The sequence below is a fragment of the Gymnoscopelus braueri genome (assembly GCF_963280865.1).
Source record: "Gymnoscopelus braueri genome assembly, chromosome: 8".
NCBI lineage: Eukaryota > Metazoa > Chordata > Actinopteri > Myctophiformes > Myctophidae > Gymnoscopelus > Gymnoscopelus braueri.
The window spans coordinates 43,195,062-43,223,003 of NC_137609.1; the positions used below are offsets into that span (position 1 = coordinate 43,195,062).

Sequence of the window (27,942 nt, forward strand, 5' to 3'; positions counted from 1 at the left end):
GCTGTCACGATTACACATTTAAATTGACAATTAATTGTCACTCAAATAAGTGCGATTAACGATTTAATTGTGTGTTTGGCACTAAACATTTTGAACATATGAAGCCTTGTAGGCTTCGTAATAAAGAATTCCACAGCCAGGGGTCATCGTCATGCTGGCTTGTGGTGGACATTTTTGACAAAATTTTATTTTTGCCATGGACATACAATATAGATAAACACATAAAGAGCTAGCCCTGAATGACCATTACAGGTCTGTAACTCTGAGTGTGTACAAATGGAACCAAATGGACCCTTACGGGTCCATTTGGTTCCATTTGTACACACTCAGAGTTATGGGGGGTCCTTGAAAATAATCCACTGCACCAGTGGACTCATTAGCTAATGTGCCAAACAATACATCGTGTCATAGTAAATCAGTGTCATACATTTTCTGAAGAAAACCTGGAGACTGACATTCAGTAATTGGGTGTTTTGATCAAAATAAGAACATTATAATGGTGTGTAAAAACAAAATCAAACATTTGGCACAGACAAGGCCAAGTCATGCCGCGGACACACGTGTCCGTGTACGGACATATTGATGAACCCTGTCAACAGGGCAGATATGACAAATAACTGAAATATACAAAGAAATTATTGACACATTTAATAATTTTTATACTTAAAAATATAGAAATAGCTATTTCAGCTTTTTTTTTATATTTGAAAATGTGTGAAAATCTTTCAACATGGAAACGATTATGACGATTATGCAAAAATAATTGCGATTAGACGATAACTGTAATAACTGTGACAGGCCTAGCTGTCTTACAGGTCTACTTCGTTCACAAAATGGGTTTTGTGTCACAAACCGTTTTTCCAGAGCAATCTGTGGAACAGATGCAAACCTATTTCACGGTGTCGAGTCCAATTTATTCATAACGTAACCCTGTGTTGCAGAGCAGAAGATGATTTAATTTACTTAATTATAGTTCAGATATGAGTTGTGTGTGTGTTTGTGTGTGTGTCCTAAAAGTTCCCACATTTCTCTTCCTTTAACCAGTCTTCAGGAGACGTATGAAGCCAAGAGGAAGGAGTTCCTGGGAGACCTGCAGCATAAAGAAGAGCAGATGAGGCAGATGTTCGTCAACAAAGTGAAAGAGACGGAAGCAGAGCTGAAAGAGAAAGAGCGAGAGGTCAGGGTTGGGGTCGCGGAGGGTGTTGTAGTGTTGCGTGATGTAGCGTACTGTATGTTGTGCTATGTGTGAGCACTGAGTATGCTAGCAGGTCACCTGCACTAGAGAGCTAGTTCCTGTCGTATTGTCTGTTCAAAGAACCTGAGAAAATGTCTACATGCTCTAACCCATTCAATCCGTGAACGTGCATCTGTCATTTTAGATTTCCTTAGCTATTTGTTTTTTCTTAAAAAATATGCATATTCTAAGATTTGCAAAAATGTTCAAGATTTTTCAAAAATAGCAGATCTACAAGCTCATAGCGTGGCACTCAGTGCCGTGCTACGAGCTTGTAGATCTGCTATTTTTGAATAGCCAAAAAATCTAAAATGACAGAGATGCGTCCCCGAATTGAATGGGCTAAGGGAGCCATTTCACGAAGTATAAACTATTGCCAAGTCGACAAATTACCTTGACATGTTCCTTTTTGTTTTCATCTTGTTTTGTTTTCATCTTGTTTTGTAAAAATCTAAAAGCTCATTTCCTGACTCTCAAATGAGCCTGTTCAAAGACACATTCCTATATGAACGAGCAGTAAAGTTTAAAGTTGGTCAATCCGTTGAGTTAAGCCCTCTATACTTTTTTTTGCCCTCTACACAAAATATCTTCGCCGAAAATTGTATTATAATCTACAAGATCACGACGAGTTGCATGTAGATGGCCGAATGTTCCCTTAGAATACGGATGCAAGGGGTCAAGCGTATTAAAAGAAATACAGGTATTAGCTCTAGCTAGTTATATGGTACATTTCACCATTTCCCCAAGTGTTTCAGTGATGTTTTTTTAACTGCAGCCCCAAAACGTCTATAGTTTAGGAGGACTGATTAAACAGCCTGACTGCAGTATACAGAATCTAATTTCTCTGGTTGTTTGTTTTGGCACCAAACTCGGATCAGCTCGTTATTTAAACGTGTACACAGTTCTACAGGCACGATATATATATATATATACGGGAATTGAATGGAAAGGGTCAGGAATGCACATGCTCAAGAGCTTATTTTCCACGGTGTTCTTTTGACCACAACATTTCCCTCTTCTTCTCCCTCTCTCTCTCTCTCTATTCTCTATTTTTCTTTCTTGCGCCTTACAGCTGCACGATAAGTTTGAGCAGCTGAAGAGAATGCACCAGGAGGAGAAGAGGAAGGTGGAGGAGAAGAGGCGGGACTTGGAGGACGAGATGAACAACTTTAACCGGAGGAAGGTGGCCGCCGAGACCCTGTCCCTGTCCCAGCCCCTCAAGAAAGACAAGGACAAGAAAAAGTAAGGACCTCTCCCTTGTCTTTCCACTGCGTTCTTCTGACTCCGCCTCCTCTTAACAGGGATGGAAACCGTCCTTTCAAAAGACATCCCAGACTTAACGAGCGCTAAATCAACTACGTTTTTTAGAAAAAGCCCACAAGGTGGCTTTAAACTAATTTCCCTAAAACGTGTCACCCTTGCCAACGTACACATGGCGTTCCAAGATTGCCCTGCCCTCCAAAGTGACGTTGGCTCAACGTTTGGCTTTTTGCCTGGGTTGGCACCCGGACAAAGCTCATCAGCTATAACAGCCGCAAATTAACCACAGGAATGTCCTCTAACTGACATTGACCCTAGTTCACTTCAGGTAGGATCAGCGAGTGCTGACTCACAGGGTTCTGTGCTGTTGTGTTGTTCACTATAAAGGTGCGAACGTTTCTTTAAAGAATAATGATAATTAGTCATGAATTGGTGTGTTTGCAGGTAACGGTGTGATCGATTCACCGTAGCAGCGTAAAGGAAGATGCAACACAACATTAAAAAAATAAACTAAAATAAATTAAATCTTAAATAAATTAATCAATTTCATCTAATGTTAAAGGTATTTTTTCGTATTTTTTGTTAAAAAGGTTGAAGTACTATTTTCTGATAGTAATCATTGCTACAGAGCGTTTGTTCGGTCACAGGGGTCTCTCCAGCTCTTTAGTAAAACCTACATTTTCAGGTAGGTGACAACATTTAAGCCAATCAGGAGAGAGCACTGAAAATGCCTTTTCTGTTTATTAAAGAGCTGGAGAGACATGGGAGACTCTATAGCAACGAGTACTACCAGAATATAGAGCTATTTAACACTTATTTTAACCAAAGTAAATCACTTACCCTACCTTTTAAGCTCTATTTGAATATAATCATTTTCTACCCTCCTCCTTTTTGCTGCACTTATCCAAATAACAACATTGATGTCTTTTTTTATATTCCTCTCCATGCCTCCTCTTTGTTTCTTCTCTCTTTTTGCAAAGTCACTGGGTAGGCTGAGTTTCCCAGGTTACCGCTTTAGGCTACATCCACACTAAAATGTTTATTGTTTTAAAACGTGTAACCTTCGTTTATGCCGCCTAGCTTCCACACCAGTCTGGCTTTTTTTGAACCCCTACAATTTAGACTTTTGAAAACGCCGATGACACCTCTAGTGTGCGTTTTAGTTTAGACGGGTAGAAACAGAGACTTGATGATGCAGACGGGACTCCCTCTTTCCTTGGTGTTTCGCCTTGATTGCGCTTAAACCCTAACATTTAACTTCACTAAAACCATGCCTAAACTTAACCCTAACCTCACAAACACTATGCCTAACCCTAACCTCAACGCTAACCCTAACCTCACAGAAATAATGCCTAAACCTAACCTCAAAACCCTGTCCGCCTGGGCGAAACACCTGGGGAAAGACATCCTCCCGATGCAGACGGCCGCATTTGCTTCCTGATTGGGTCGTATCAGTCCCAAGGTGTCCTATACCCTGATTCGTCACGTCCCTATCACGTGACCTTTTTTGGGTAGGAAGCAAACAACATCAGCCTTAAGTGAGCTTTTCCCCACAGACATTTGATCTATCCACTTCTCCATAGTTGAGCATCCATCCATCTTCTACCGCTTATCCGGAGCCGGGTTGCCGGGGTAGTTATTAACTCTTTCACTGCCACGGAATTAATGAATTAATTAATCCATCTACTGTCCCCTTGTCATCATGGAATATTCTCCGTGACCTCCTTCCTCAGGCTCATAACGTTTTCTTTTTTTACGGCATGGCACCTCAGGGCCCAAGCTGTCTAGAAGAGGGTCTGCCTGTGTGTCCACGGGTAACTCTGCAAACCACTGCACACAGATCAGTGCCTGTCAGGTACTGTGTACTGCCAGTACGCTAAGGAAATAAATTCCCACAGTATTTTTCACATAATTACGAATATATTTGTGTGTATTATATTTAAAGTTAGTTTTTTATGATCCCAGATCTCAGATCCACTGTCCCGCCGTCCCTCCATATTTGAGCAAGACTTACAGTATGTCATTAATGTGACATCATAAGCATAACGCCAGAGATCCACAGTCTTATTAGACCCGCCTTGTTTTTGTCGTTTTATTAATGCTATATGTATTGAGCACTGTAACTGAAGCTTCACATAGATGACAGTAGTAAGTACATCTGTACACGAGACGTACCTTGTTTTTCAACCCATTAAAGACCTGGAACGCATCTGTGTCATTTTTAGATTTATTTGGCTATTCAAAAATAGCAGATATACAAGCTCATTAGCTTGTAGATCTGCTATTTTTGGAAAAAATCGTTAAAATGTGTGTACATTTTTTAATATATATATATATATATATATATTTTAAAGTGAACATTTGTAACTCAAATCTTTGCTTCTGGGGATTCTCCAAATGTCCTCTAAATCCTAACAGTTTTAAAAAAAATGTATTTGGCCGTGGACCCCCAAAAGTTGTAACAGAGTTAAAACAAATTTGCTTTAAAAAACAAACACACATTTTCACTATTTTTCAAAAATAGCAGATCTACAAGCTCATAGCTTGTAGATCTGCTATTTTTGAATAGCCAAAGAAATCCAAAGAAAGACACAGATGCGTTCCCGGTCTTAAAGGGTTAATAAGCTTGCAACTAAGTACCGCAAATTGCTGCAATTACTGCATTTTCAGGTGTAGGGATGGAGATTATTTCTGAAACGGTACTAAAACGCCTGTGTGGACGGGGATCGTTTTAGTTTCAAAATGAAAACGTATTTGTGTAAACGTGGCCTGTGTGTGTGTGTGTGTGGGGCGTTAACGGGTACCTCTCTGTCTCATACCTACTTAAAGCCTGATGTATACTTGCTGTGACGCGTTGTGAGCTTGTAGATTGGCCTTTTTCAGTGTGAAACACTGGTACACAACTAAGGCATTATACTCCCATCATCATGTCCTGCTCTGAAAATAGCAGATCTGCAAGCTCACAACGTGTCACGTCACGATGCATTGTGAGCTTCTAGATCTGCTATTGTTTGCTGTGAGACACCGTTGTACAGTATATAAATCAGGCTTCACCCAAGCTTTAACATTTCCTTTCATTCCGTCTTTGAGCTCCTTCCCTTTTTGCCCTTTTGACACAATCCTGTGAATTGTAATTCATGAGATGAATTAAAATTTACATTTCACATTGTGTGAGCTGAAAGCAAATTGACTTTTAACTATGACTCCTGCAGATTCTATCACGTTCACTTCTTTTTTCCCTCAAGTTTGGAAAAATCTTTATTTGAGGCTAACTGGCTCCACCAAGTGGATGCTATGTGTAGTATCTTGCAGGGATGAAAATTAAAGTGATCCATTTTGTTGCTTTGGTCTTCCAGATTCCATAGCTTTTCAGTTGGGCACTTTTAATGATTTATTACAGTTTTGAGAATAACTCATCAATGACCCTGGTGGTTCCCAATGACCCCACTCAGTGTCATTTCCATCTATTTTCAACGTTTGTAGACATCTCTTTCTACTATAGCACTTTTTTTGTTACAAGCTGCTACTTTAGAAGATTGTCTTACACATATTTAATGTGAATTACCAGATTTCATTATAATTTCATTTGAAATGAACTCAAATGTGTGTTTTCTGTTGTATATATTATTTGCCATTGCCATTTGTTTTTTTCATTCAGTCATTCCACCTCATTATTTTCGTTCTAATTATTTGGTCATTGTTTGTCATTGTTTGTGTTTCTTTCAGTTAATTTATGGCCGCTGTATAGCCCCCCCCCCACCCGAAAACACGACCATGGATTTGTCCTCCATCAACGTTTGTTTATCAAGTTTTTATTTTATACATTCCTTCATGACCTTGTGCACATGGACCAAAGACACTGAGGAGGAGGATGATCATGATGATGATGATGATGATGATGATGATGACGGTGAAGCCACAGAGAGGAAAAAAAAAAGAGGGTAAAGACAGAGAGAAAGTAAGAGGAGAACGTGGCTGACTTGCCAACAGTGGCCATCTCTCTTGTCTCATTCAGGATCACTCTTTTTTTTTAAATATGATTTGGGACACTTTTTTTTATATGGTTATTTTTTTGTTCGCATCACCATTTCATGGACGTTCACCTTTCATAACACTTTGGTACTGTAGCTGAACACAGCCGGGGACGTGCTTCAAGCATTCCATACAGTTTTTTTTTCAAACTCTGAACTGTTTAAATGATAATACTTTTGTCCTGGTGTGTCTGTCAGTTAGGACAGTGATTCTCAACCTGTTTAATTTAAAGGACCCCCAGTTTGATGTGCATCTGGCCACGGACCCCCCATTTGATACAATTTGTTATCTCTGGGGCCCCCAATATTAGGCTCTATGCACAGCAGCCATATTGGAAAGAAATTGGGCCTCTTCCTTACTTCCTTCACAGGTTTTACCAATGATACTAATTAAGGCCCTATTCCGTTTAGTGTAGCACAGTGGACCATCATAACTCTGAGAGTGTACAAATGGAACCAAATGGACCCATTTGGTTCCATTTGTACACTCTCAGAGTTATGCTATGCTATGAGTTATGCTATGAGTACACTCTCAGAGTTATGCTATGCTATGAGTTATGCTATGCTATACCAAATGGTCCATTTGTACACTCTCAGAGTTATGGAGGTTCCATTTGTACACTCTCAGAGTTACACACCCGTAAAGGGCCATTTGGGACCCCCTCAAGGAACCATGAGGGGACCCCTGGACCCCACTTTGAGACCCACTGTCTCAAAGTGTTTCCAGTGAGCCAACATGCACAATATCAGCACCCTGACTCTGTTTGACCAGAATGGAACACAGCCTTCATTAGTATCATTGGTAACACCTGTGAAGGAAGACGTATGGAAGCGGCCCAATTTCTTTCCAATATGGCTACTGTGCATAGAGCCTATTGACACAGAAAACTCCTCACCGTTAATTTAACACTGAGAGTGTACAAATGTACAGAAGATTCATTTGTGCACTCTCAGGAGTTACAGACCCGCAAGGGTCCATTTTGGTTCCTTTCAATCATTTAGCTGGGGACCCGCCTGGAACGCTCTCAAGGACCACCGGGAGTCCCCGGACCTAACATTGAGAACCAGTGAGTCGGGATAGTAACTTGTGTCTAGTTTGACAACGTTATGTATTGACGGATTCACCAGCCATAAACCGGGTTCTTTATGGAGTATGGGCCTACGGCAGCCATAGCGTTATTAGCATCATTTATAGCAACGAAACAAGCAATAACAGCCCATTCAAGTATCTGTTTACTGTATATATTGTCGCTGCGTATACATAGCCTAGGTCCTGGTGAGCTAAAACCTAGTCCAAAGTCTTAAAATAAACGTATGCAATATTCTGGTGCTGTTTTTGTATTAACCCAGAAAGACCTGTATGTGAATATTTTTCAGAGCTTACCTGGCTTTTTGTTATAATACCAATATGCAAGAAAAAGTATTAGTTTGTTATTTGAATACGATAATGGTATAAAAAGCACATGTGATGCTGTATGTTGTCTATTAGCAAATGTCAGTTGACTTTATTGTAAACCACGGCTGAGGTTGTGGCAGCACACTGTCAATGGAAATAAATGTCAAACCCCCTTTGCTTTGTATCACTATGCCACGTTTTTTTTATTTATTCAATATATTTAAATGAAATGCAATTTGGAAGCAGGCAGATGAAGTTATGTGTATACACCACACGCACACTACAGTATACTATTTTATCACAACATACACGGTAACCACATGGACCCCTAGCGTCCCTATTCTGGGAAAGTCATAATTGGCGAACATTCAGAGAATATAGCAGATTTACAAGCTCATAACGTGCGACGTGTGGAAGAGATTTTGTGTAGAGGGAGAAATTAAGGGGGCCAAGTACAGACCCCTGTGGGATCCCGGTCAAGTACATGGGGTTTAACCCATTTTTGGCGGGAACCCCTATTTGTAACTATACCTTTCAGGACAGGAACCCCTTTTGGGGTTCCCGTCGTACAGTATTAGCATGTACAGTATATATAGCAACATACATTTGTTGTAATTTTTGAATAAATATTTGAAGTTTTTCAGAAAACTGAGGTCAGGATTTAGAAGGCGTTTTTAGAATCGGTTTGAAGTTTTTCAGAAAACTGAGGTCAGGATTTAGAAGGCGTTTTTAGAATCGGCCTCAGGTCTAAATGGGTTGAAGTAGTTCACCCAAAACATGACTTATTTTCTATCAATTACACACTCAACGAAGCCTTGAATTCATGGAGATTTGTTTGGTTTTTGTCGCATTCCTGAGCTAATAAGAAATCTCCATGAATTCAAGGTTTCATGGGGTGTGTAATTGATACAAAAAAAAAGTAATGTTTTGGGTGAACTACTCCTTTAAGTGGCTAAACATACCTCACATACACAACCTGCATGCGTGCATATCTTGACCAGTCATTCAATCCCATACCTCTTGACTTGCTCACACATTCACTCGGTTACTTGCATTATCTTCCACACATGGGACACTTGAGCTAAGCGTTACTTATCCTATGACCAGGTCGCTCTCCCGTAAACAAATAATTCTCAGCCTAAAACACCTGTTCTTTGCCAACTATGCGGGTTGTACAATAAGCAGTGGTGGAAAGTAACTAAGTACATTTACTTAAGTACTGTACTGGAGTAATTTTTTTTGTATTTGTACTTTACTTGAGTAAAGTTGAGTCCAATTTCCAATACTTTTACTTTTACTCCACTACATTTATTTGAAAACTTTAGTTACTAGTTACTTAGTAGATTTTGATTATTATTGCAAAACCTACATTAACCACTTCAGTATACATTTCGGCCATTTGAAAATAGCCGATCTACAAGCTCACAATGCGTCGCGTCGAGCTTGTAGATCTGCTATTTTCAAACTATTTTTATACATTTGAAAACTTGAAATGGGACATTCTGCATAATGAGTACTTTTACTTTTGGTACTTTAAGTACATTTTACTCGAGTACATTTTGAATTCCAGACTTTTACTTGTAACAAGAGTATTTCTACATTGCAGTATTGATACTTTTAAGTAAAGCAATTTTGAGTACTTTTTCCACCACTGACGAACCAGAATTCAGCGTGTGGGTAGCAGCATCTTGACAGCTGTTGCCGTGACAAGAGAGTTCTGTGGGGCCAACCGCTGCCAGCTGTCAGTCTGTCGCCACGGTAACGCTAACGGCTACACACTAGCAGCTGTCTGGCTGTGTGTAGGACGTATGTGCAGCGTTTCCTCCTAGTGAGCCATGAATTGACGTGAAACATCCAGACAGAAAATCAACAATGTCCACCTTGCTCTCACTGCTGGACTGCTGACCTTGTGTGTGTGTGTGTGTGTGTGTGTATGCGCGCACTGGTGTAAAGTGACTAAGTACATTTACTTAAGTACTGTACTCAAGTACAATTTTGAGTTTTTCTTTTTTTTTAGTATTTCCAATTTTCTGTACTTTTACTCCTACTCCACTACATCTCAGAGGCAAATATTGTACTTTTACTCCAATACAATTATTTGAAAACTTAAGTTACTAGATACTTTGTAGATTTTGATTGAAAAATCAAAAATTTGAAAATGGCAGATCTACATATCAGATCAACAATAGAGAGCTCACAATGCGTCGCCGTGAGCTTGTAGATCAGCTATCTTCAAAATATTTTTTATATATTTTCTTGAATTGAAATGGGACATTCTGCATGATACGTTCTACTTTTGGCACTTTTAAGTACATTTTGATACCAATACTTTTACTCAAGTACATTTTTAATGCAGGACTTTTACCAGAGTAGTTCTACATTGCAGTATTGATACTTTTACTTGTGTGTACTTCTCCCACCACTGTGTGTGTGTGTGTGTGTGTCTGATGGTTTGCTGTGTCTGTTTGTCCAAGGTGGTGTGTGTGTGTGCATGCCTGTTAGTGAGTTGCTTTACAGTATGTTTGTACTAGCTCAAGTGTGTGTGTATGTGTGAGAGAGCAAGAGACCTGGGTTATAGTATCTGTAAAAGGCGGAAAGACTGATTGTAGCCTGTGTATAAAAATGCAAAACACATCATTTGTCTTTGTGCTTGTTAGTGTGAGTGAAAGACTGAGAGGAAGAGTGCACGTGTGCGTGCGTCACCAACAGAAAGATAGCCTGACAGCTGCACGGTTTGCATGTGAACACAAACGGATGAACGCCAGCCAGCATGCAACTCCCACCTGGAATTCACACTGGATCCCCGGTATTTATTCAAGGATAAAACCTGTCAATCCGCAACGTCTTAAGAGGGCCCATGTCAGCACTTTGTCTTTCTTCCCACTGACTGAGGCTGACTGGTTCCTCCCCAGTGGTGGAGGAAGTGCTATTAAGCACTATTAGTACTATTAAGTAAAAGGTAGGAGTGTAGAAATACTATGTTATAAAAAACAATGTTCTTGAGTAAAAGTACAAAAGTATTGTCATCCAAGTACGGATACTTATTACTTACATTTCCAGATGTAAATGTCATTATGCAGAATGGCCCATCTCACGATCGTATTTATTGTATTGTAATGCGTTAATTTGTTCATCACTTTAATGTTTCTGCTGGTAAAGGTGGGGATGTTTTTAATGGCCCTGTGCTGCTGGGTAGCTTAATTAATAATCCATAATTGATCTGCAAATGTGTGTATTATATTCATCTGAATCCACAAAGTAATTAGTAACTACAGCTGTTAAATAATTGTAGGAGGACAAAGTACAATATTTGCCTCTGAGATGTAGTGGATGGAATAGAAGTATAAAACAATGAGAAATACTCAAGTGAATTAAAAGTACCTCAATTATCTTATTTACACTACAGAAATGTGTAATTTATAAATGTCTCCACGACTGTTCATCCCTAAACGTTTGTCTTAATATTCATTTTAGGCTAACAAACTACAGTACAGACCGTAGGAACAGGTCTTTATACCACATCCCAAAGGTTAATATTAAGACCTGGAACGCATCTGTGTCACTTTAGATTTCTTTTGCTATTCAAAAATAGCAGGTATACAAGCTCATAGCGCGGCACCGAGTGCCGCGCTATGAGCTTGTATACCTGCTATTTAAAAAAAATCATATTTTACTTTTAGATTTTTTTCCAAAAACTGTTAGGATTTAGATTTTTTTTTAAAGAATCGCCTCAGGTCTTAATGGGTTAAAGTACATTATATACAAACCTGGAATTTGTCCTCTGAATTGAACCCATCCTAATTATTAGAAGCAGTGGTCAGCTACTGAACAGCACACAGTTGTTTCTTAAGGACACTTCAACATGCTGGGATCAAACCAGGAACCTTTCCAGGGGACCGCTTAACCTCATGAGCCATGATTAGTTACTGAAAGTAAATTATGCCTTTTTGGATAGAACAGGAAATGGGGGGGGGGGGAAAGAGATGGGGAGTGACACGCAAAGGCCGTCGGGATTGGGACTTGAACCAGCGACGCACTGTCAGGCTACATTGTAGTCTATCCACCTGTTTCCGCGGGAATTTACTGGAGCAAAAATCCTGTGTGGGAAACATCCTGCGGGGGGACCGGAAGTAGGAAATAGCGGCTCAGTGTGTTTACATTTGCCAGCAGAACGTAGCTGTACTGCGAACGAGCTACATTCTGCTGGCAAATGTAAACACACTGAGCCGCTATTTCCTACTTCCGGTCGCCCCGCAGGATGTTTCCCACACAGGATTTTTGCTCCAGTAAATTCCCGCGGAAACAGGTGGATAGGTGCCCGGACTGCTACGCCAGTGGTCTGGGCCAAGTTTTATTTAGTGTGTCATCTTCCTCATGTTGTATGCTAAGATCAACATACTATAATTATACAATATCTCTGCTGTCGGGCAGGAACCAGCTAACTCCAAAATGTTCATTTATCAGGAAATGAAAAAGGTTAGGAGGTTTTGTTCATCATTGATAAGAACAGCTGAATGGACCTCCAAGCTCACAATGAGGTTGGAGGTCAAAAGGGGGTGGAGCCTGGAGTCGGCAAAACCAGCTAACTCCAGTGGACTTCGCTGGTTTAGCAGAAAATTTGAGGATCCAATGGAGTTGGCTGGTTTTGTCAGAAGCACTTTTTAATGCTTTCCATTGGTTCTATATATTTTTTTACCAACACACAGACGTAAAGGGTGTTCAATGGCCCTGATTTATGGAAAAAAATGCAAAAGCGTCAACATGGAGTTAGCTGGTTTCTGCCGGATAGCAACGAGATATATACGGCTGCCGTTTATATTTTAAAACATCTGTTAATATAGTGGGTCAATTAAAGTAAGAATACATTTAACCCATATCTTGGTAGATATACTCAAATGTTATCTTGTCATAATTTTAAAAGTCCTATAAAGTTTACTTCTTGCCTTTTGAGAAAACAGAACATCAAGTCTCGTTGAACATTTGCTTTATCATAGCTTTATTTCTGTGGTCAAAAGGATATAGCTGCCTTATCTGAAATAAGTAACCAATGAAAACAAAAAGCTCTTCTACATTGGTCGCTGGTTTAAAATCCAGTTTGAATGGCTAAACAGAAACATGAATGTGAGTGTTTGACAAGGTATCTAACTAATTCACATTAAAGACAAAGGAACTGAAACGGAGACCGCAGACTCAAATGCTCCTAACACTTGTTTGCATGCATTTCCTCTCTAAGCGTTGGCACTGAGCGAGTCCAGTATCTATAGACTTAACAGCATTTTAAATGCTTTGTGGAGGTGCCTGGTGGCTCAGGCAAATAGTGCACAGACCATGTGTTCCTTGTGAACCACATGGACCCGGTTCGAATCTGCCCCCAGGCTTCCTGATCTTGGCAAATTGACGCATTGTAAGCTTGTAGATTGGCTATTTTTGCCATTTTAAACTGTAACCTGCACAGGATAGGGACGCCGGGTTGAAAGTGCTTAAATGGAATGCTTGGTATTCCAGGTTCGATTCCGACAACAATGGATCTTACTTGACACTTTATCTGAGCATTTGACATTTTGAGTCTCCATTTCAGCTGAAGTATCCGGATAACATTATTCCATACATCAAGGTTAAAGCCCAGGGCCTGTATTGAAAAAGTGCAATCAACAACATGATTCTGACCTCACAATGATTTAACAAAAAAGCACTACCATTTATATATAGGCTATCAACACAGGCCCTTGAGGTGGCTTACTTAAAAACACATCTTTGTAGGTGCAAATGGTAGATAAAATGCACTTGACTGTGTTTAATGTCATTTCTGATATGTTGCAACAGTTGCATAATAATCCAGCTAAAGTGTTAATGAAATAAAAATATATTTGCAGCATTTAGTCATAAGAAATTAAAGCTTTTTTTTTCTTTTCATGGTCGTCGTCATAAAAAGCTGGGTCAACACATTTGTGAGTAACTCGGCAAACACAGTTAGTAACAGGAAATAAAGATTTAAAATAATAAAAATGAGTCTTGAAAAATATTATAAAATTATATGTATATAAAAAAGGTTATCTTAGTAACAAAGTGCTAAATAGCTCTGGGGAATTAACAAGCACCAAGATGCCTCACAGCAAACAAACCTCCCCAAAAAAGAAGATAATTTCTCATTCTCAACAAAGGTATTCTTGGCCTTGTTCATACTCGAAACACACAAACTGCTTAAGCTTAAGTCAAACTCCTTTACACATCCAATCTCACTAGGAGAGAAGGCAGACGTTATGGAAAAAAGCTTATGACGGAAGGGCAATGGCAGTGTTAGTGGGTGGACAACATGAATGAAATGGACACGCTGTCCACCATCGAACCTGCAACTCCTCACAGGCAGCTGTCCTCCCGTGTACACTTAAGCATAATTCACTGTATAGCATGATGATGATCCCTACACCTTCAAATTCACATTTCAGGCTGGACAAGGACGTCGACGAGACTCCATTTGAGTCAAAAGGGGTGAAGAAACCGTTTTTCTGCTCATTTCCACATTAGTGTGCACTTCTCTGCCCCCTGATACACGCACATCTTTTCTGTCACTAAACTCACACACACCTTCTCTCTCCCCTCCCCCCACCCCCACATACACACACTTTAATTCAAATATCAAAAGGCTGCAGTGCATGAACAGCATTTTTGAGGCAATGGAACCCGGCAGCGCTGCCTGCAGCAGAAAAACAGGAGCTGAGAACTAAAGACCAAAAAGCGAGGTAAAACAAGTGGGCCTATGAGGAGTCATCACAATATAAATGTCATAACAATGAACATGGCAACATACAGTCATAGGTGTTGGCAGAGCTGCCGTTCTCCATTGCCTCACAATGCCAACCGAGGGCACACTTCAGTGGAAGATGAGACGAGCGCTTTGGATAAAACGTTGTACCGCTAGATCATGGGAGGGTGAAGAGGTGGGCACGGGGAGACGTTTTCGCGTTGGGTGTTGCGTGGGCCTTCGCCGCCGTCTCGTTCCCCCATGCCGGATGATGCCTTGCCCTCGCTATACAAACACCCGAAACCGTCGCAGTACTCGTCCAAGTCCCCCTGCCCGCCGTAGCCTCCTCTTCCTCGCCCCCGCTGAAGGTGGCGCTCGTCCTCCTGGAGCCGGGCGCTGTCGAGAATGTAGACGGCGTTGGGTGGAAGGGAGAACTCCAGGTCGTTGAGGTGCTGGTCCACCATCTCCTTACAGTGGATGAACTCGCCGCTCTCAACCTGACAAGAGGGAATGGAGGAGCGGTTAAGGGGCGGCGGTTGGCTCAGAGTGGCCGCAGTTTCCCGGTTCGATACTGGGTTAGTATCGAATTGTCCTTGAGCAAGACACTTAACCGCTAACTGCTCCCAATGAATGAGCAGGTTGGTGCCTTGCATGGCTGCACCAACCAACGAAATGCACCATTTACCATTTAAGATGGTTGTGGCGTTTGTTGTTGGGTAACCACGTGTTCCTTGAGCTAGAAGCAGCTCTAACCTCAGTTTAGCTTTGAGAGATGAGGGGCTGTTTTGAGAACGTGTGAAAAGGTACAGTATGGTGGAAGACAGCCTCTGCTGAGAGATGTGGCACATTGTTTACATGGGTTAACCCATTCAATCCGGAAACGCATCTGTCATTTTAGTAATATTTTATATTTTGGTTATTCAAAAATAGCAGATATACAAGCTCATAGCGTGGCACTCTGAGCTTGTAGGTCTGCTATTTTTGATAAATCGTGAAAATGTGTGCAAATCTTTGAATATATATATATTTTTAAGCAAACATTGTAACTCAAATCTTTGCTTCTGGAGGTCCCTGAAACTACATATTTTACAAATGTTCGCTTAAAAAATTTTACACAAATTTTCACGATTTATCAAAAATAGCAGATCTACAAGCTCATAGCGCTGCACTCGGTGCAGCACTATGAGCTTGTAGATCTGCTATTTTTGAATAGCCCAAGAAATGTAAAATGACAGATGCGTTCCTCGGATTGAATGGGTTAAAATGTCAGCATGGAAATGGGAAGCAGCATAAAAAGCAAACATGTTTTTCCACTTCCAATATCCTATGTAGAGAGGTGAACATACAGTACCCACTAATATATCCTATGTAGAGATGTAAACAGTACAGTAACAGTAAAAGACACTCAAGAAATGGAAGGATTAAAAGGTCCTTACACACTGGGAGCGTGACATATAAAGGATCTGAAAATGTATTGGTGAATATTTCACATCAAACTATTAATTTGGTGGTGCCTCATTCGTACAGGTATTTTATTCTGTGAAAAATCTACATTTTGAAAATAAACAGCGTAATAGGGATGTAACGATACCAAAACCTCACGATACGATAACATTGCGATCAAGTCCACAAGAACGATATTTTTTTTATATATATAAAAAATGCAATTATTTAAAAAAAATTTGCTGTCCCAGTCTGATTTATGAAACAGTGTGAAAGGTTGTTTATAAATACCGGCCAACCAGTTGAAAAGATTGCAGATTAAGCCTTTGCTTTTATGGAATATCCGAAATGATGCAGCGCGTTTACAGTACGTCCAGATGCAGATATTTTTTGAACTTTTTGTCTCAATCTCCACAACATCTGTACTAAGCTCTCATACAGGAGAGCTGTTCTAAAGATCAGTCAGTGAATCTGCGCACCGAGTACCGCGCTATGAGCTTGTAGATCTGCTATTTTTGAAAAATCGTGGATTTTTTCCCCCCGATTTTTTTCAAAAAACGTTTAGGATTTAGAAAACATTTTTAAGAATCGCCTGCGGGTTGTGTCTCACAACCTGCAACCAGGCCCGTTTACGATGCCCTCACCTGTGCTTTCTTCAGCAGGTCTGTGAACATGGAGAACCAGTCGGGGGTGAGCGCCTCCAGCTCCAAGGTGATGATGGCCAAGGCCAACATGGAGCCCTTGAACTGCCACAGCTGGTGGCAGGCCATACAGTGCTGCACCTGCCTGGTCCACAACGCCACCTGGAAGCCCGCGGGCCACTTCTGACGGCCCGGCCCGCCGCCGCTGGGGGAGACAGAACCGGGGTGGTCCGAGGAGCCCCGGCCCCAACCGGAGCCGAGGCCGATGGACGGAATGAGGTGCGGGTGGCCGGAGATGAGCATGGCGTGGAACTGGATGGAAGGGAGAGAGAGATAAATAAATAAATAAAAGGAGCACATGGAAGCAGAGACCAAAATTTTAGCATGACGTCGTAACGATGACATCGTGGCATTTTCTGTGTCTGTTCATGGTTGATCTTTCAACCTCTTTACTCCTGCAACAGCCACATCAAATCCTCATCCTAACCTTTCAACTCGTCATTCATCGGTTTGATCCATCTTTCATATCCAAAGACCCCTATAAAACAGTCGTGTTGATAAGATCTATGGACAGTATAGATAGAGTATATATTTAAGACATGTCATGTGGTTGTCTTTGGTCCCTTGTATCCATGACTTTGCATTTTTCCGTCGCCATGCATTCCGTAATCCTCTACCCTTTTCCATAGCGTGCATCAATGGACTCCCAGCAGTTCAAAGCAAAGAGGTCGGTCTAAGGTTAATTATAAGTGTAGCTTCGACCAATCTATTTTTGTTTTTAAAGAGGTGGACGAAGGTGGGAAGTGGATAGATTCCGTTGTTTAGCAACAGGCACAGAGACCACCCTCCCCCCCCCCTCTCTCCATTGCCTGAGGCGTGTTATTGACATGTTTGTTAAGTGAAACGTGCAGTGCTTGTCTGTGATTCTGTGTTCAGGATATTACTAGGAAATCCAACCAGGATGGCAAGGGAAGGTTTGTGGAGAGTACATTAGGCATTTACATTTTGTGTGTGTGTGTGTGGGGTGGGACCTGCAACTCTTGCAATGGGACATATGTTTGTCTTACTTAAATTTTGTCTCTCACTCTGTAGCAAAAAAAAAAGCCATTGCATATTTATTTTTTACAGAGGAATGGATTTTTTTTTGAAGGCAGATTCAACAATGTGACGTCAAAACACAAGTTTCCTCACCTTCAACCAATAGAACTTTTCTCTTCCTACTTGACAGAAAATTAGACCCTCTCCTCTCTCTAAATAACTTTCTCTCTTCGCCTCGCTGCCAAAGGTCAATGGAAGAAACAAAAACACAGGAAAGAAAACCGGTAAACAAAGAATAGAGAGCATTTATGTAATGTTTGATCACTTGATCAATGGTTTTTCGGTCACGAGAGTATCACTCCTATAATTACGGAGTGTTGTTGAATCACAATGGCTGATTCTGCCTTAAAAATATACTTTATATCTGGCTGGTTGTAGAAACATATCGAGTGGAAAAGGATGTCTGTGTAAATCCACTTATCTATTCATATCAATGTGTCCTGGTGACGAGTCTGTGACAAATAGATTTTATTGATCGCTGTTTTAAAGAGACAATGGAGGATTACACTTTATTTTACGTACATTAATGCAAAGTGATTTTTTTTTTCAAGGGGGAAACGTAATCCTGACATGGTAGAGGTGCAGATATTTATTCGACAATGGTATTAAGATAAATTGTATCTTTATTTTATTAGAATATTGTAATGTATTGTTTATTTGAAGAGAACAAATCTACTATTCTTAGATTTTGTAATATCCAATAGTGAATTTCTAGGACGAAGTGGAATCGGTCTTCATGCATTCACTACAAGAATTCCTTGAACGCGTTTCTGTCAGATTAGACACACAATCCATAACAGCAGTAGCTGAGAGTGCCCCCGTCTTGACTAAGTATTATGAGGCACTGAACCGGTCAAATGCCAACTTCAGCAACATCAAGTTAAAGTTACACGTTTTAGCTGGACCTTCCGGATGTCATCACCTGCTAAGTCGGTGTTTGATAACCGATTATGGATTGTGGCTTTTAAAATATATCAACTCTACAGGAGAGAAATCCACATGTTACTTGTTGGTGGGGGTCTTCTGGTCCAGAATAGGAATTTACAATGGTTAAGATTGCTGATTCACAAAATGCAGGAAAATATTTCACAAAGAGGGGAACCTCATGGGGTGAATTTCCTGGAGAGAGGAAATTCTTTATCTCTGTCTAAAAGCATTTAAATGTAGAAGAGCTGGCCAAGTTTGGTCTTGCAATTCATGTATAGTCATGGGACTAAATTGGTGAAACTAGACCAGGAGTCTAACATAACCAGTATAGCACAAAATGGAGAAAATGCAAGATTTAATGTATGCAATGTTTGATTGTGGTGGGTGTGGTTTGATTTGTTTGGTGGTTAGTGGCTTGACCAATATTTTATGAAGGTTCACCAATTAACACTATTGTGGATAGCACTGTCTAAAAATCTACTGTGCCATAAACGTAATTGATAACACCTGATGGGACTTTGTACCAATGTTAAATCCGCTTTGGGAGAGCAGTAATCGCTACGAAAACCAGTTAAGCAATGGTATTAATATGCCAATGACCCCCAAGTCATCCATCTATTCTTCAAGTGTCCTAGGAAGACCTAGGGAATCCACACAGCCTAAAAATGGTCTTTTATCTCTGAACACTTCTCCTCACGGCAACAGGGTTGCGCTTTTGGCTGTAAGGCTGGGAGTTAACTGTTAGACTGAAGTGCCTTGGCCTATCATGCGCTTGCATTTTTTTGGTGAAAGCTAGCAGTTACCGTCTCATGTGGCTGGGGGGCGAAATTGACTTGGCTCTGTTCAGACCTTGTACTGAAATGTCACATTGTTGTAGCTTTGTTCACATGCGTGCGCTCGCAACATGTTTAGATCTTTGCCCTGGTGTATTAATCAGGGTCTTTGACAGGCTAAAATCCTGTCAACTGCTGTTGTGCTTTGTATTGATTCTGTGCCGTGATGTTTATGGAATTGAAGAATGCTGGCATGGGATTTGTGACAACATACCGTACATTGTAAAGATGAGGACAGAATGGGGTTGGTATGGGGCACAATGTGTCAAGAAATATATCAATCAATGCACAATCTCAATTAGGACCAATTTTACTTTGTGGGGTGCTGGGTGTAAGGGTTTGTAAAAGCCATCTTGATGCAACCTAGATGTAGGCATGAGATGTTTGTCTTTATGCTTTTGTATTGCTGTTTTTAAGACACGATCACAGGGCCAGTATTCACAAACCATCTCATAGCTACACAATTGCTATGAAAGACAGAAACTGGGTCAGAGTATTTCAATCATTCTGTAGGATGTCTCAGCATTTGTTGAAAAACAAGTCATAACTTTCTTATGATTTCCCCAAACTTCCTGGTGTTAACCCCTTCATCTTTTGTAGCAACCCCCCCCCCCCCTCGCATCTAGCGCTGAAGTAATTGAAAACAAACCAGAGAAATCTTACATTCTATTTGACCCAGGTTCTGGATTAACTAACACAGTGGTGGAAAAAGTACTCAATTGCTTTACTTAAGTAAAAGTACCAATACTGCAATGTAGAAGTACTGTTAGAAGTAAAAGTCCGGAATAAAAAATGTACTTGAGTAAAAGTGCAAAAGTATTGGCATCATCAAAAACTTAAAGTACAAAAAGTAAAAGTACTAAAATATTTGAAAATAGACGATCTACAAGCTCACAACGCGTCACATCGCGGCGCGTTGTGAGCTTGTAGATCTGCTATTTTCAAATAGCCTATGTATAAAATAAGGTGGTTAATGTATGTTTTATAATATAAAAATGTATATCTGAAAAGTAACTAGTAATAAAGTTTTCAAATAATTGTAGTGGAGTAAAAGTACAACATTAGCCTCTGAGATGTAGTGGAGTAGAAGTAAACGTATTGGAAATTGGAAATACTCAAGTAAAGTACAAATACCTCAAAATTGTACTTAAGTACAGTACTTGAGTAAATGTACTTTACACCACTGCTGTACCGTGAGTGTGCTTACTATGAGATGCTTTGACAACTCAGGTCCAGCTCTAAGGCCTTGATTTATACTTTGTTGCACGGTGGAGTCCTGCACCAGAAATAGGCAATCTACAAGCTCACGATGCGTTGTGAGCTTATAGATCACCTATTTTTGGCACGCAACAACGTATAATTCAGGCGCATAGGGGGGGACATGTTTTTTTTTGCCAGTCTATATCCGTCTGATCCTAACTTACTATGTGAATGAAATCGACGGGCGTTGCAGTGTACAGGTCCCAATTCAGCTTGTCCAGAATGATCCTCTCCATGCGAAGAATTTCTGCGGTTGAAAAGTTGCATCCACTCTGCGCAACCAGGTCCTTAACCGAGCCCATCACCTGTTTTAACAGACACCATGAAAAAGGGAAGCAAATAAAAGATGTTTTAAATTAGCCTCACTCACACTTCTTTTTTCCCCCCTTCTTCATACATCATACTTTTATGAGCCACTTATCCAGCGTTAGGTTAAAATGTTATAGCATAATTATGGTACAGCATTATTGAGTCTTGCCGTTAACCCATTAAGACCTGAAGCAGATTCTACAAATGTCTTCTAAAACAGTATTCTGAAAAACGTATCCGTTTCTATATCAGTGGTGCTCAATCTTTTTCATGTCAAGGACCCCCAAACTTATATGTATTTGGACGCCGACCGCATCTCAAAATATTGTGTTCCAGGGACCCCCAGATGCAAAGATTTGAGTTAAAAATGTTTGCTTTAAAACAATAAATATATTCGAAGATTTGCACCCATTTTCACGTTTTTTCAAAACTACAGTGCCGCGCTATGAGCTTGTATATCTGCTATTTTTGAATAGCCAAAGTATAAAATTATGCTTTTTAGCTTAAATGACACAAATGCGTTCCAGGTCTTAATGGGTTAAATTGCTTTTGCGTGTTTAGTGCTGAAATAGGGGTAATATCTTCCTACCTCATCCTCCTCATTGATTTTGGCCGCCAGGATGAGCGAGGTGAAGGCGATGCATTTAAGGTATTTTGGTTGAGCCTGTTAAAAAGGAGGAGAATAAAAGGATAGAAGAGATGGCAATTAGCACCATCCTGAAAAGTAGTAAAGATTTATGGATGTGTCCAATCCACATGATGTAGGGGTTAATTACCACTCAAACATTTGCCCTTTTTCTTTTTTTTGTGCTGATATAAAACAGAGTGAGTGCTAATCTTGTAGCATTGCTTGGAGCAGTGGTTCTCAAACTTTTTCATGTCAAGGACCCCCAAGTTCACACTTATTAGCCCGCGGACCCCCATTTGAAAAGATAAGCCAGGGACCCCCATAAGAGAAGATTTTTACGGCTCTAGCCGTAAAATAATTAATGTCAAGGACCCCCAGTTTGACTTGCATTAGGCTATGGACCCCCATTTAATGTCATTTATATCCCTGGGACCTCAATTTATATTGTAAAATCAATGTTAATTTAACTCAGAGTGTACAAATGGAACCAAATGGACCCGTTTGTACATTCTCAGAGTTACAGACCCATAAGGGTCCATTTGGTTCCCATCCATCATTTAGCTGGGGACCCCCTGGGACCCCCTCAAGTACCCCTGGGGGTCCCCGGACCCCACTTTGAGAACCAATGGCTTGGAGGACTGCTCTAATCTGGTCTTGTAGTAGCCAAATGATCAGATCTCTGCCTACCGATACGTCTCAGGGTGAGATCTGAATTCTATGTAGGGAAGGTTACATAGGGCGGTCCTACATATTGGTGAAATTACAGGACTGTTTTTCGGTGCCATTACGTTGGATTTTACATTTCACCAGACGTAGATGTCCGATCGTCGGGAGCAATTTATGCTTCTCTCATTAGATCGATAAATCCCCCTTCTATCTTTAAGACAAAAGCAGTTGCTGGTATTTTATCCATACACTTACTGTAGGTCAGAGGTCTTCAACAGGGGGTCCGGGACCCCTAGGGGGTCCTCAGAGTTACTAAAGGGGGACCGCCAAATCTTTGTGTGATTTTTACATTAACCACTTCAACCAAGCATCCCTATTCTAAGGAGAACTTTAGCCAAAAATAGCAGATCTACAAGCGCGAGGCGTTGTGCGCTTGTAGATCTGCTATTTTCGGTGGTTTGATGTAGGGGAAAAAAAGAGCAGACTAAATACAGAGTGAAAGGTCAGGTTTACTAAGTATTGTTTAAGTGCATGGTTAAATGTCTGGAAATACACATTAACATGAATCCAACATAGTGCTGTGAAACAAGTCTATGAAGCTGCCTATGAAATAAGAAATATTTAATACAATATATAATGGGGGGTCCCTACTTTATCTCGCTCTCCTTGGCCTGAAAACGTTGAAGACCCCTGCTGTAGGTTATTACTAAATTACAATCAGCACTCAAAAGACCTTGGGGGGCAACATGTGGAGCATTGGATGACAACTAGGGCACTAGTCCATTTCATCACCACTGTTAGATGTTGTCTCAACATACCTTTACTGTAGACACCAGTCGAGTGAGCACGCAGGCTCCCAGTGCAAACGTCTCAGGACAGAACTGGAAAAGCCTGCTCATCTCTCCAAGCCACAGGATCACATCTTGTTGCTGGTACAGAGAGATGTCAGTGCCCTGGAAGGGGGGACCACCTCTAAATTAGTCTTTATCAATGCTGTTTAAGTGCACTCACAAGTCTCTTTATCTTCAGAAGGCCATTGTGTTTATCGACAACCTGGCCTTGGCAATATATTGCGATATGAGACTAGATATGGTCTGGGTTTTTGGATATCGACTAGATATGGTCTGGGTTTTTGGATATCGACTAGATATGGTCTGGGTTTTTGGATATCGACTAGATATGGTCTGGGTTTTTGGATATCGTAATATCATGATATGGCATAGCCTAAGTGGTGTATTTTCCTGGATTTTATTACTTAACCCATTCAATCTGGGAATGCCACGAGCTTGTAGATCTGCTATTTTTTTTTAATCGTTACATTTGTAACTCAAATCTTTGCTTCTGGAGGTCCCTGGAACAAAATAATTTGTTTGCTTTAAAAAATATATATTCCAAGATTAGAAAAGTTTCACGATTTTTCAAAAATAGCAGATCTACAAGCTCATAGATCTGCCTGTAGATCTGCTATTTTTTTAATAGCCAAAGAAATCAGAAAATGACATGTGTTCCCGGTCTTAATGGGTTAAGCCACTTAAACATTTTACAAAATGTAGTCATACTGAAGGAAAAGTCATAGATGACCGACGTCAGAATGGACACATGAAGTCCGAGATTCACATGAAGCCATTTGGTTATTAGACGTTGGACCCCATCTTGTTTTGTGTGCAGTCTGTCTAACAACAAGTACTTCCTAGCCAGAGTGAGACCTTCTCCCCAATCCCGGCATGTTCTCCAGGATAACGTAATCAAACGCGACCACTTTAGGGCATTCATGACCGCACACTTCTCAAGGTCAATACCTGGATGCATCCGCCTTTGAAGACCGGGACCTTCCAGAGACGTGCCTCCCTGACCAGAGCGTCCTGAAGCAGCACCACCAGACGATGGCCCTCGGCTACGGCTGGGTTCTTCATGGGGAACGGTACCAGGACACGGGCCAGGCTTCACCCAGGGCGCACACACCTGAATGAAGCACAGGGAGACGGTGAGACGTTTCAAATGAATCAACATAGGTCAGTGGTTCTCAACCTTTTGTGCGCCCTCTCTGAACTCCACATTGAGAACCAGTGAAAAAGATCATAACAAGGTAGTGTCATACAGCAGTGGTTCTCAACCTTAACTTTTCCATGTCAAGGACCCCCAAACTTTACACTTATTAGCCCGCGGACCCCCATTTGAAAAGATATGCCAGGCAGGGACCCCCATAAGAGAAGATTTTTACGGCTCTAGCAGTGATTCTCAAGCATTTTTATTTCAAGCACCCCCAGTTTGACATTAGGCTACGGACCCCCATTTAATGGCATTTCTATCTCTGGACCCCAATTTATATTGTAAAATCAATGTTAATTTAACGCTGAGAGTGTACAAATGGAACCAAATGGACACGTAAGGGTCCATTTGGTTCCATTTGTACACTCAGGGTTACAGACCCATAAAGGGTCCATTTGGTTCCTAAAACTATCCATCATTTAGCTGGGGACCCCCTGGAACTCCCTCAAGGACCCCTGGGGGGGGTCCTTGAGGGAGTCGGACCCCACTTTGAGAGCCAATGTCATACAGTATAAGTGTATTAAGCACACACAGAGAATAGGGACATTTGCACAAGCTACAACATTATGTAGCCAGAAGATATGCATACAGTATATGACTGATACAGAGGTAAGCAAGACGAGGCAGAACCAGGGACAGACAGATGCGGTACAAACTGTATGCTGAGCATACAGATACAGCATGTGGTTGTGGTTGAGGATAATAAAAGTACATGATTACACAGCTATGAGTGATTAAATAAGAATAGATAGTGGTAGCTTTGGAATGGATCAAGACTATCATAGATGTATTTTATCGATTTTGACATTTCATATCGAAAGTAAAAGTCAGACTCCATAAAATACATCCATTTTATGGAGTCTTGACCCAAGGCTAAGATAGTAGTTAGTCACATGTTGTGTATTATTACAACTGTTATAAGCTGAGAAAATGGCCTTCTGATCACAACGTGATCGAAACTGCCTCAGGCTTTTCTTTTAAAATAAGTAAAAGTCCGGTAATCAAAATGTACTTGAGTAAAAGTACTGGTATCAAAAGTACTTAAAGTACCAAAAGTAGAAAGTACTCATTGTGCAGAATGTCCCATTTCACAAGCTTACAAATGTCTAAAATGTATGAAAATAGCAGATCTACAAGCTCACAATAAGTCGCATCACGGGGCATTGTGAGCTTGTAGATCGGCTATTTTCAAATGGCTGAAATGTATACAGAGCTGAAGTGATGTATGTTTTGCAATAATAATCAGAACCTACAAAGTAACTAGTAACTAAAATTGTCAAATAATTGTAGTGAGTAAAAGTACAATATTTGCCTCGGAGATGTAGGGTAAAAGTACTGAAGATTGGAGATACTCCAGTAAAGTAAAAGTACCTCAAAATTGTACTTCTAAGTACAGTACTTGAGTAAATGTACTTGGTTACTTTACACCACTGCATTAAATAAAGTGGTGTAAAGTAAGTACATTTACTCAAGTACTGTATTTTTGCATAACGCATACAAATCTGGGCGCCAAGAGGAACTTCTGTCCGTTGGCTATACATTAAAGTACAGGCAAAACAGTGAACAGGAAAACTGGATTTATTCTACATTTTATTATCCCACAAAGAGATCATCTTCATCATAAAGCCCTCAAAGTATACATGACTACCACAATTTCATTGTATTGCAAATAATGACACAAAAATTGGTTGCTGGCTTTGTTGTTGATTCTGCCTTGTGTTTTTATTTAATATTTTGTGTGTATATTGTCTTAAGTATGAGTCTTTGTAATGTGCACGAAATGTTGTCAACAGATAAATATTGAAAGAGAGATCAGGACAAGTAAGTATGCAGCAGAAAATCAGGAAATACGCGTTCATTTTTGGTAAACAACATCGCCATTTTCCAGACTTTTTGCAGACGGGCTGGCCCTGGGGGAGGAAACACAGACACACAGCACATACGTGTGTAAACTGCAAAGTTATAAACATGAAAGAAGGTGGTGTTTTTAGTACGTTTTTAAAGTGAATCCATAACGTCACGCGGGATAATATAACGCTAAAGAGCTGCAGCTGCAAAATCCCTCTCGGAACAGTTGCTGATCAGTGTGTTGCCAGATTCTGCCGAGAGAAATGAGCAACCGGGTCTGTGAAAACGAGCCCAAAAGAAGAGCAACTATTACAGGCCACATGAGCACTTTAAAACCTTATATACATTGACTGTTTGAAAATAGCAGATCCACAAGCTCACGACGCGTTGCGTCGTGAGCTTGTAGATCTGCTATTTTCAAAAGAATCTTGGAAAAAATGTGGAAAATGTTGGAATATTTTAACAACTCAAATCTGGTACATGGGTCCCATGGCACAAAATATTTTCAGTCCGCAGACAAATACATATTAATTTGGGGGTCCTTGACCAGTAAATGTTTGAGAACCACTGGCTTAGACATCAAAACACAACCGCAATAAACTATCAATATTTACAAGCAACTTTACAGACAACAAGCCCCAAATCATTTATAATCAGTGTTGTAAAGTAACTAAGTACATTTACTCAAGTACTGTACTTAGTACAATTGAGGTATTTTTTACTTTTACTCTCCAATTTTCAGTACTTTACTACATCTCAGAGACACATTATACTTTGTAGATTTGGATTATTATTACAAAACATAAATTAACCACTTTATCCACATACATTTGAAAACTTGAAATGGGACATTCTGCATAATGAATACTTTCTACTTTTGGTACTTTAAGTACATTTTGAAACCAATGCTTTAGTTCTGGACTTTTACTTGTAACGGAGTATTTTTTTTTTTTTACAATAAGCGGACATGGCAACACTGTTGCTGATCTCTGCAGACTATCAACATTACTGTGTTGAAGCTTATCTCTTACCTCTTTGAGATCAAAAGCAGCAGATTTCTCCGACGACAGTCGCATTTATACAGCTTTTCTTTTAGTCATCCATGATGTTCACCAAATATTTAAAAAAACACAATAACAAGCCAAAAAAGGTCGATCAACGCAACAATGTGGAATATTTGTTTGTGCGCGATGTGTACAAACGGAGCAGCAGCATTATTATTCTAAACAAGCAGCGATCCAAACTAAATGTATTACTAACGACTCAAAAAAAACGGGGAAAAACAAGCGCAAAGCAAGGAGACAGAAAACAAAAATCTGAGTCAGAGGAGGAGGCTGGTCCAGTCACTGTTTTGAACGCCTCTGACTCCGCCCACATTCGTCACGTTGCCAATGGATTTATAGAAAAAGAAATGTGTTAGTGGGTCAAACATACGGGATCCCAATGTATACAAAATGGAAGACAGAATATACATTGTAATCCAATGGTTCTCAAACATCTTTATGTCAAGGAGGGGGGGGGGGGGTCAAATGTATTGATATGAAAATATTTTGATATGAAGAAATGTTGTGGCAAGG

General features: G+C 40.4%; 2 protein-coding genes across 3 annotated transcripts in view; one reads left to right on the forward strand and one right to left on the reverse strand.

Annotated features, from left to right (window-relative positions):
* Positions 1–8,105, forward strand: part of septin8a (septin 8a) — a 53,329-nt gene extending 45,224 nt beyond the window's left edge. Inside the window, 3 exon segments of the mRNA XM_080436426.1 lie at positions 1,045–1,177; positions 2,307–2,476; positions 6,221–8,105. Of these exon segments, the coding sequence (XP_080292552.1) occupies positions 1,045–1,177; positions 2,307–2,476; positions 6,221–6,224 (307 nt within the window). The 3' untranslated portion in view covers positions 6,225–8,105.
* Positions 8,106–13,688: 5,583 nt separating this feature from the next.
* Positions 13,689–27,673, reverse strand: ccni2 (cyclin I family, member 2). Of its 2 annotated transcripts, XR_013933664.1 has the most exons (8): positions 27,397–27,673; positions 24,268–24,430; positions 23,287–23,421; positions 21,764–21,838; positions 21,030–21,170; positions 16,751–17,059; positions 14,545–15,160; positions 13,689–14,506 (listed from the first exon to the last, which is right to left on the reverse strand). XR_013933664.1 is itself a non-coding variant. In XM_080436427.1 (7 exons), the coding sequence occupies exons 2-7, from the start codon at positions 24,379–24,381 to the stop codon at positions 14,837–14,839; spliced, it is 1,098 nt and encodes a 365-aa protein (XP_080292553.1). In that variant the 5' UTR covers positions 24,382–24,430; positions 27,397–27,673; the 3' UTR covers positions 13,689–14,836. The 2 variants fall into 2 exon arrangements, 1 of the variants encoding a protein (XP_080292553.1); XM_080436427.1 differs by having other exon boundaries at positions 13,689–15,160.
* Between the last annotated feature and the right edge of the window lie 269 nt (positions 27,674–27,942).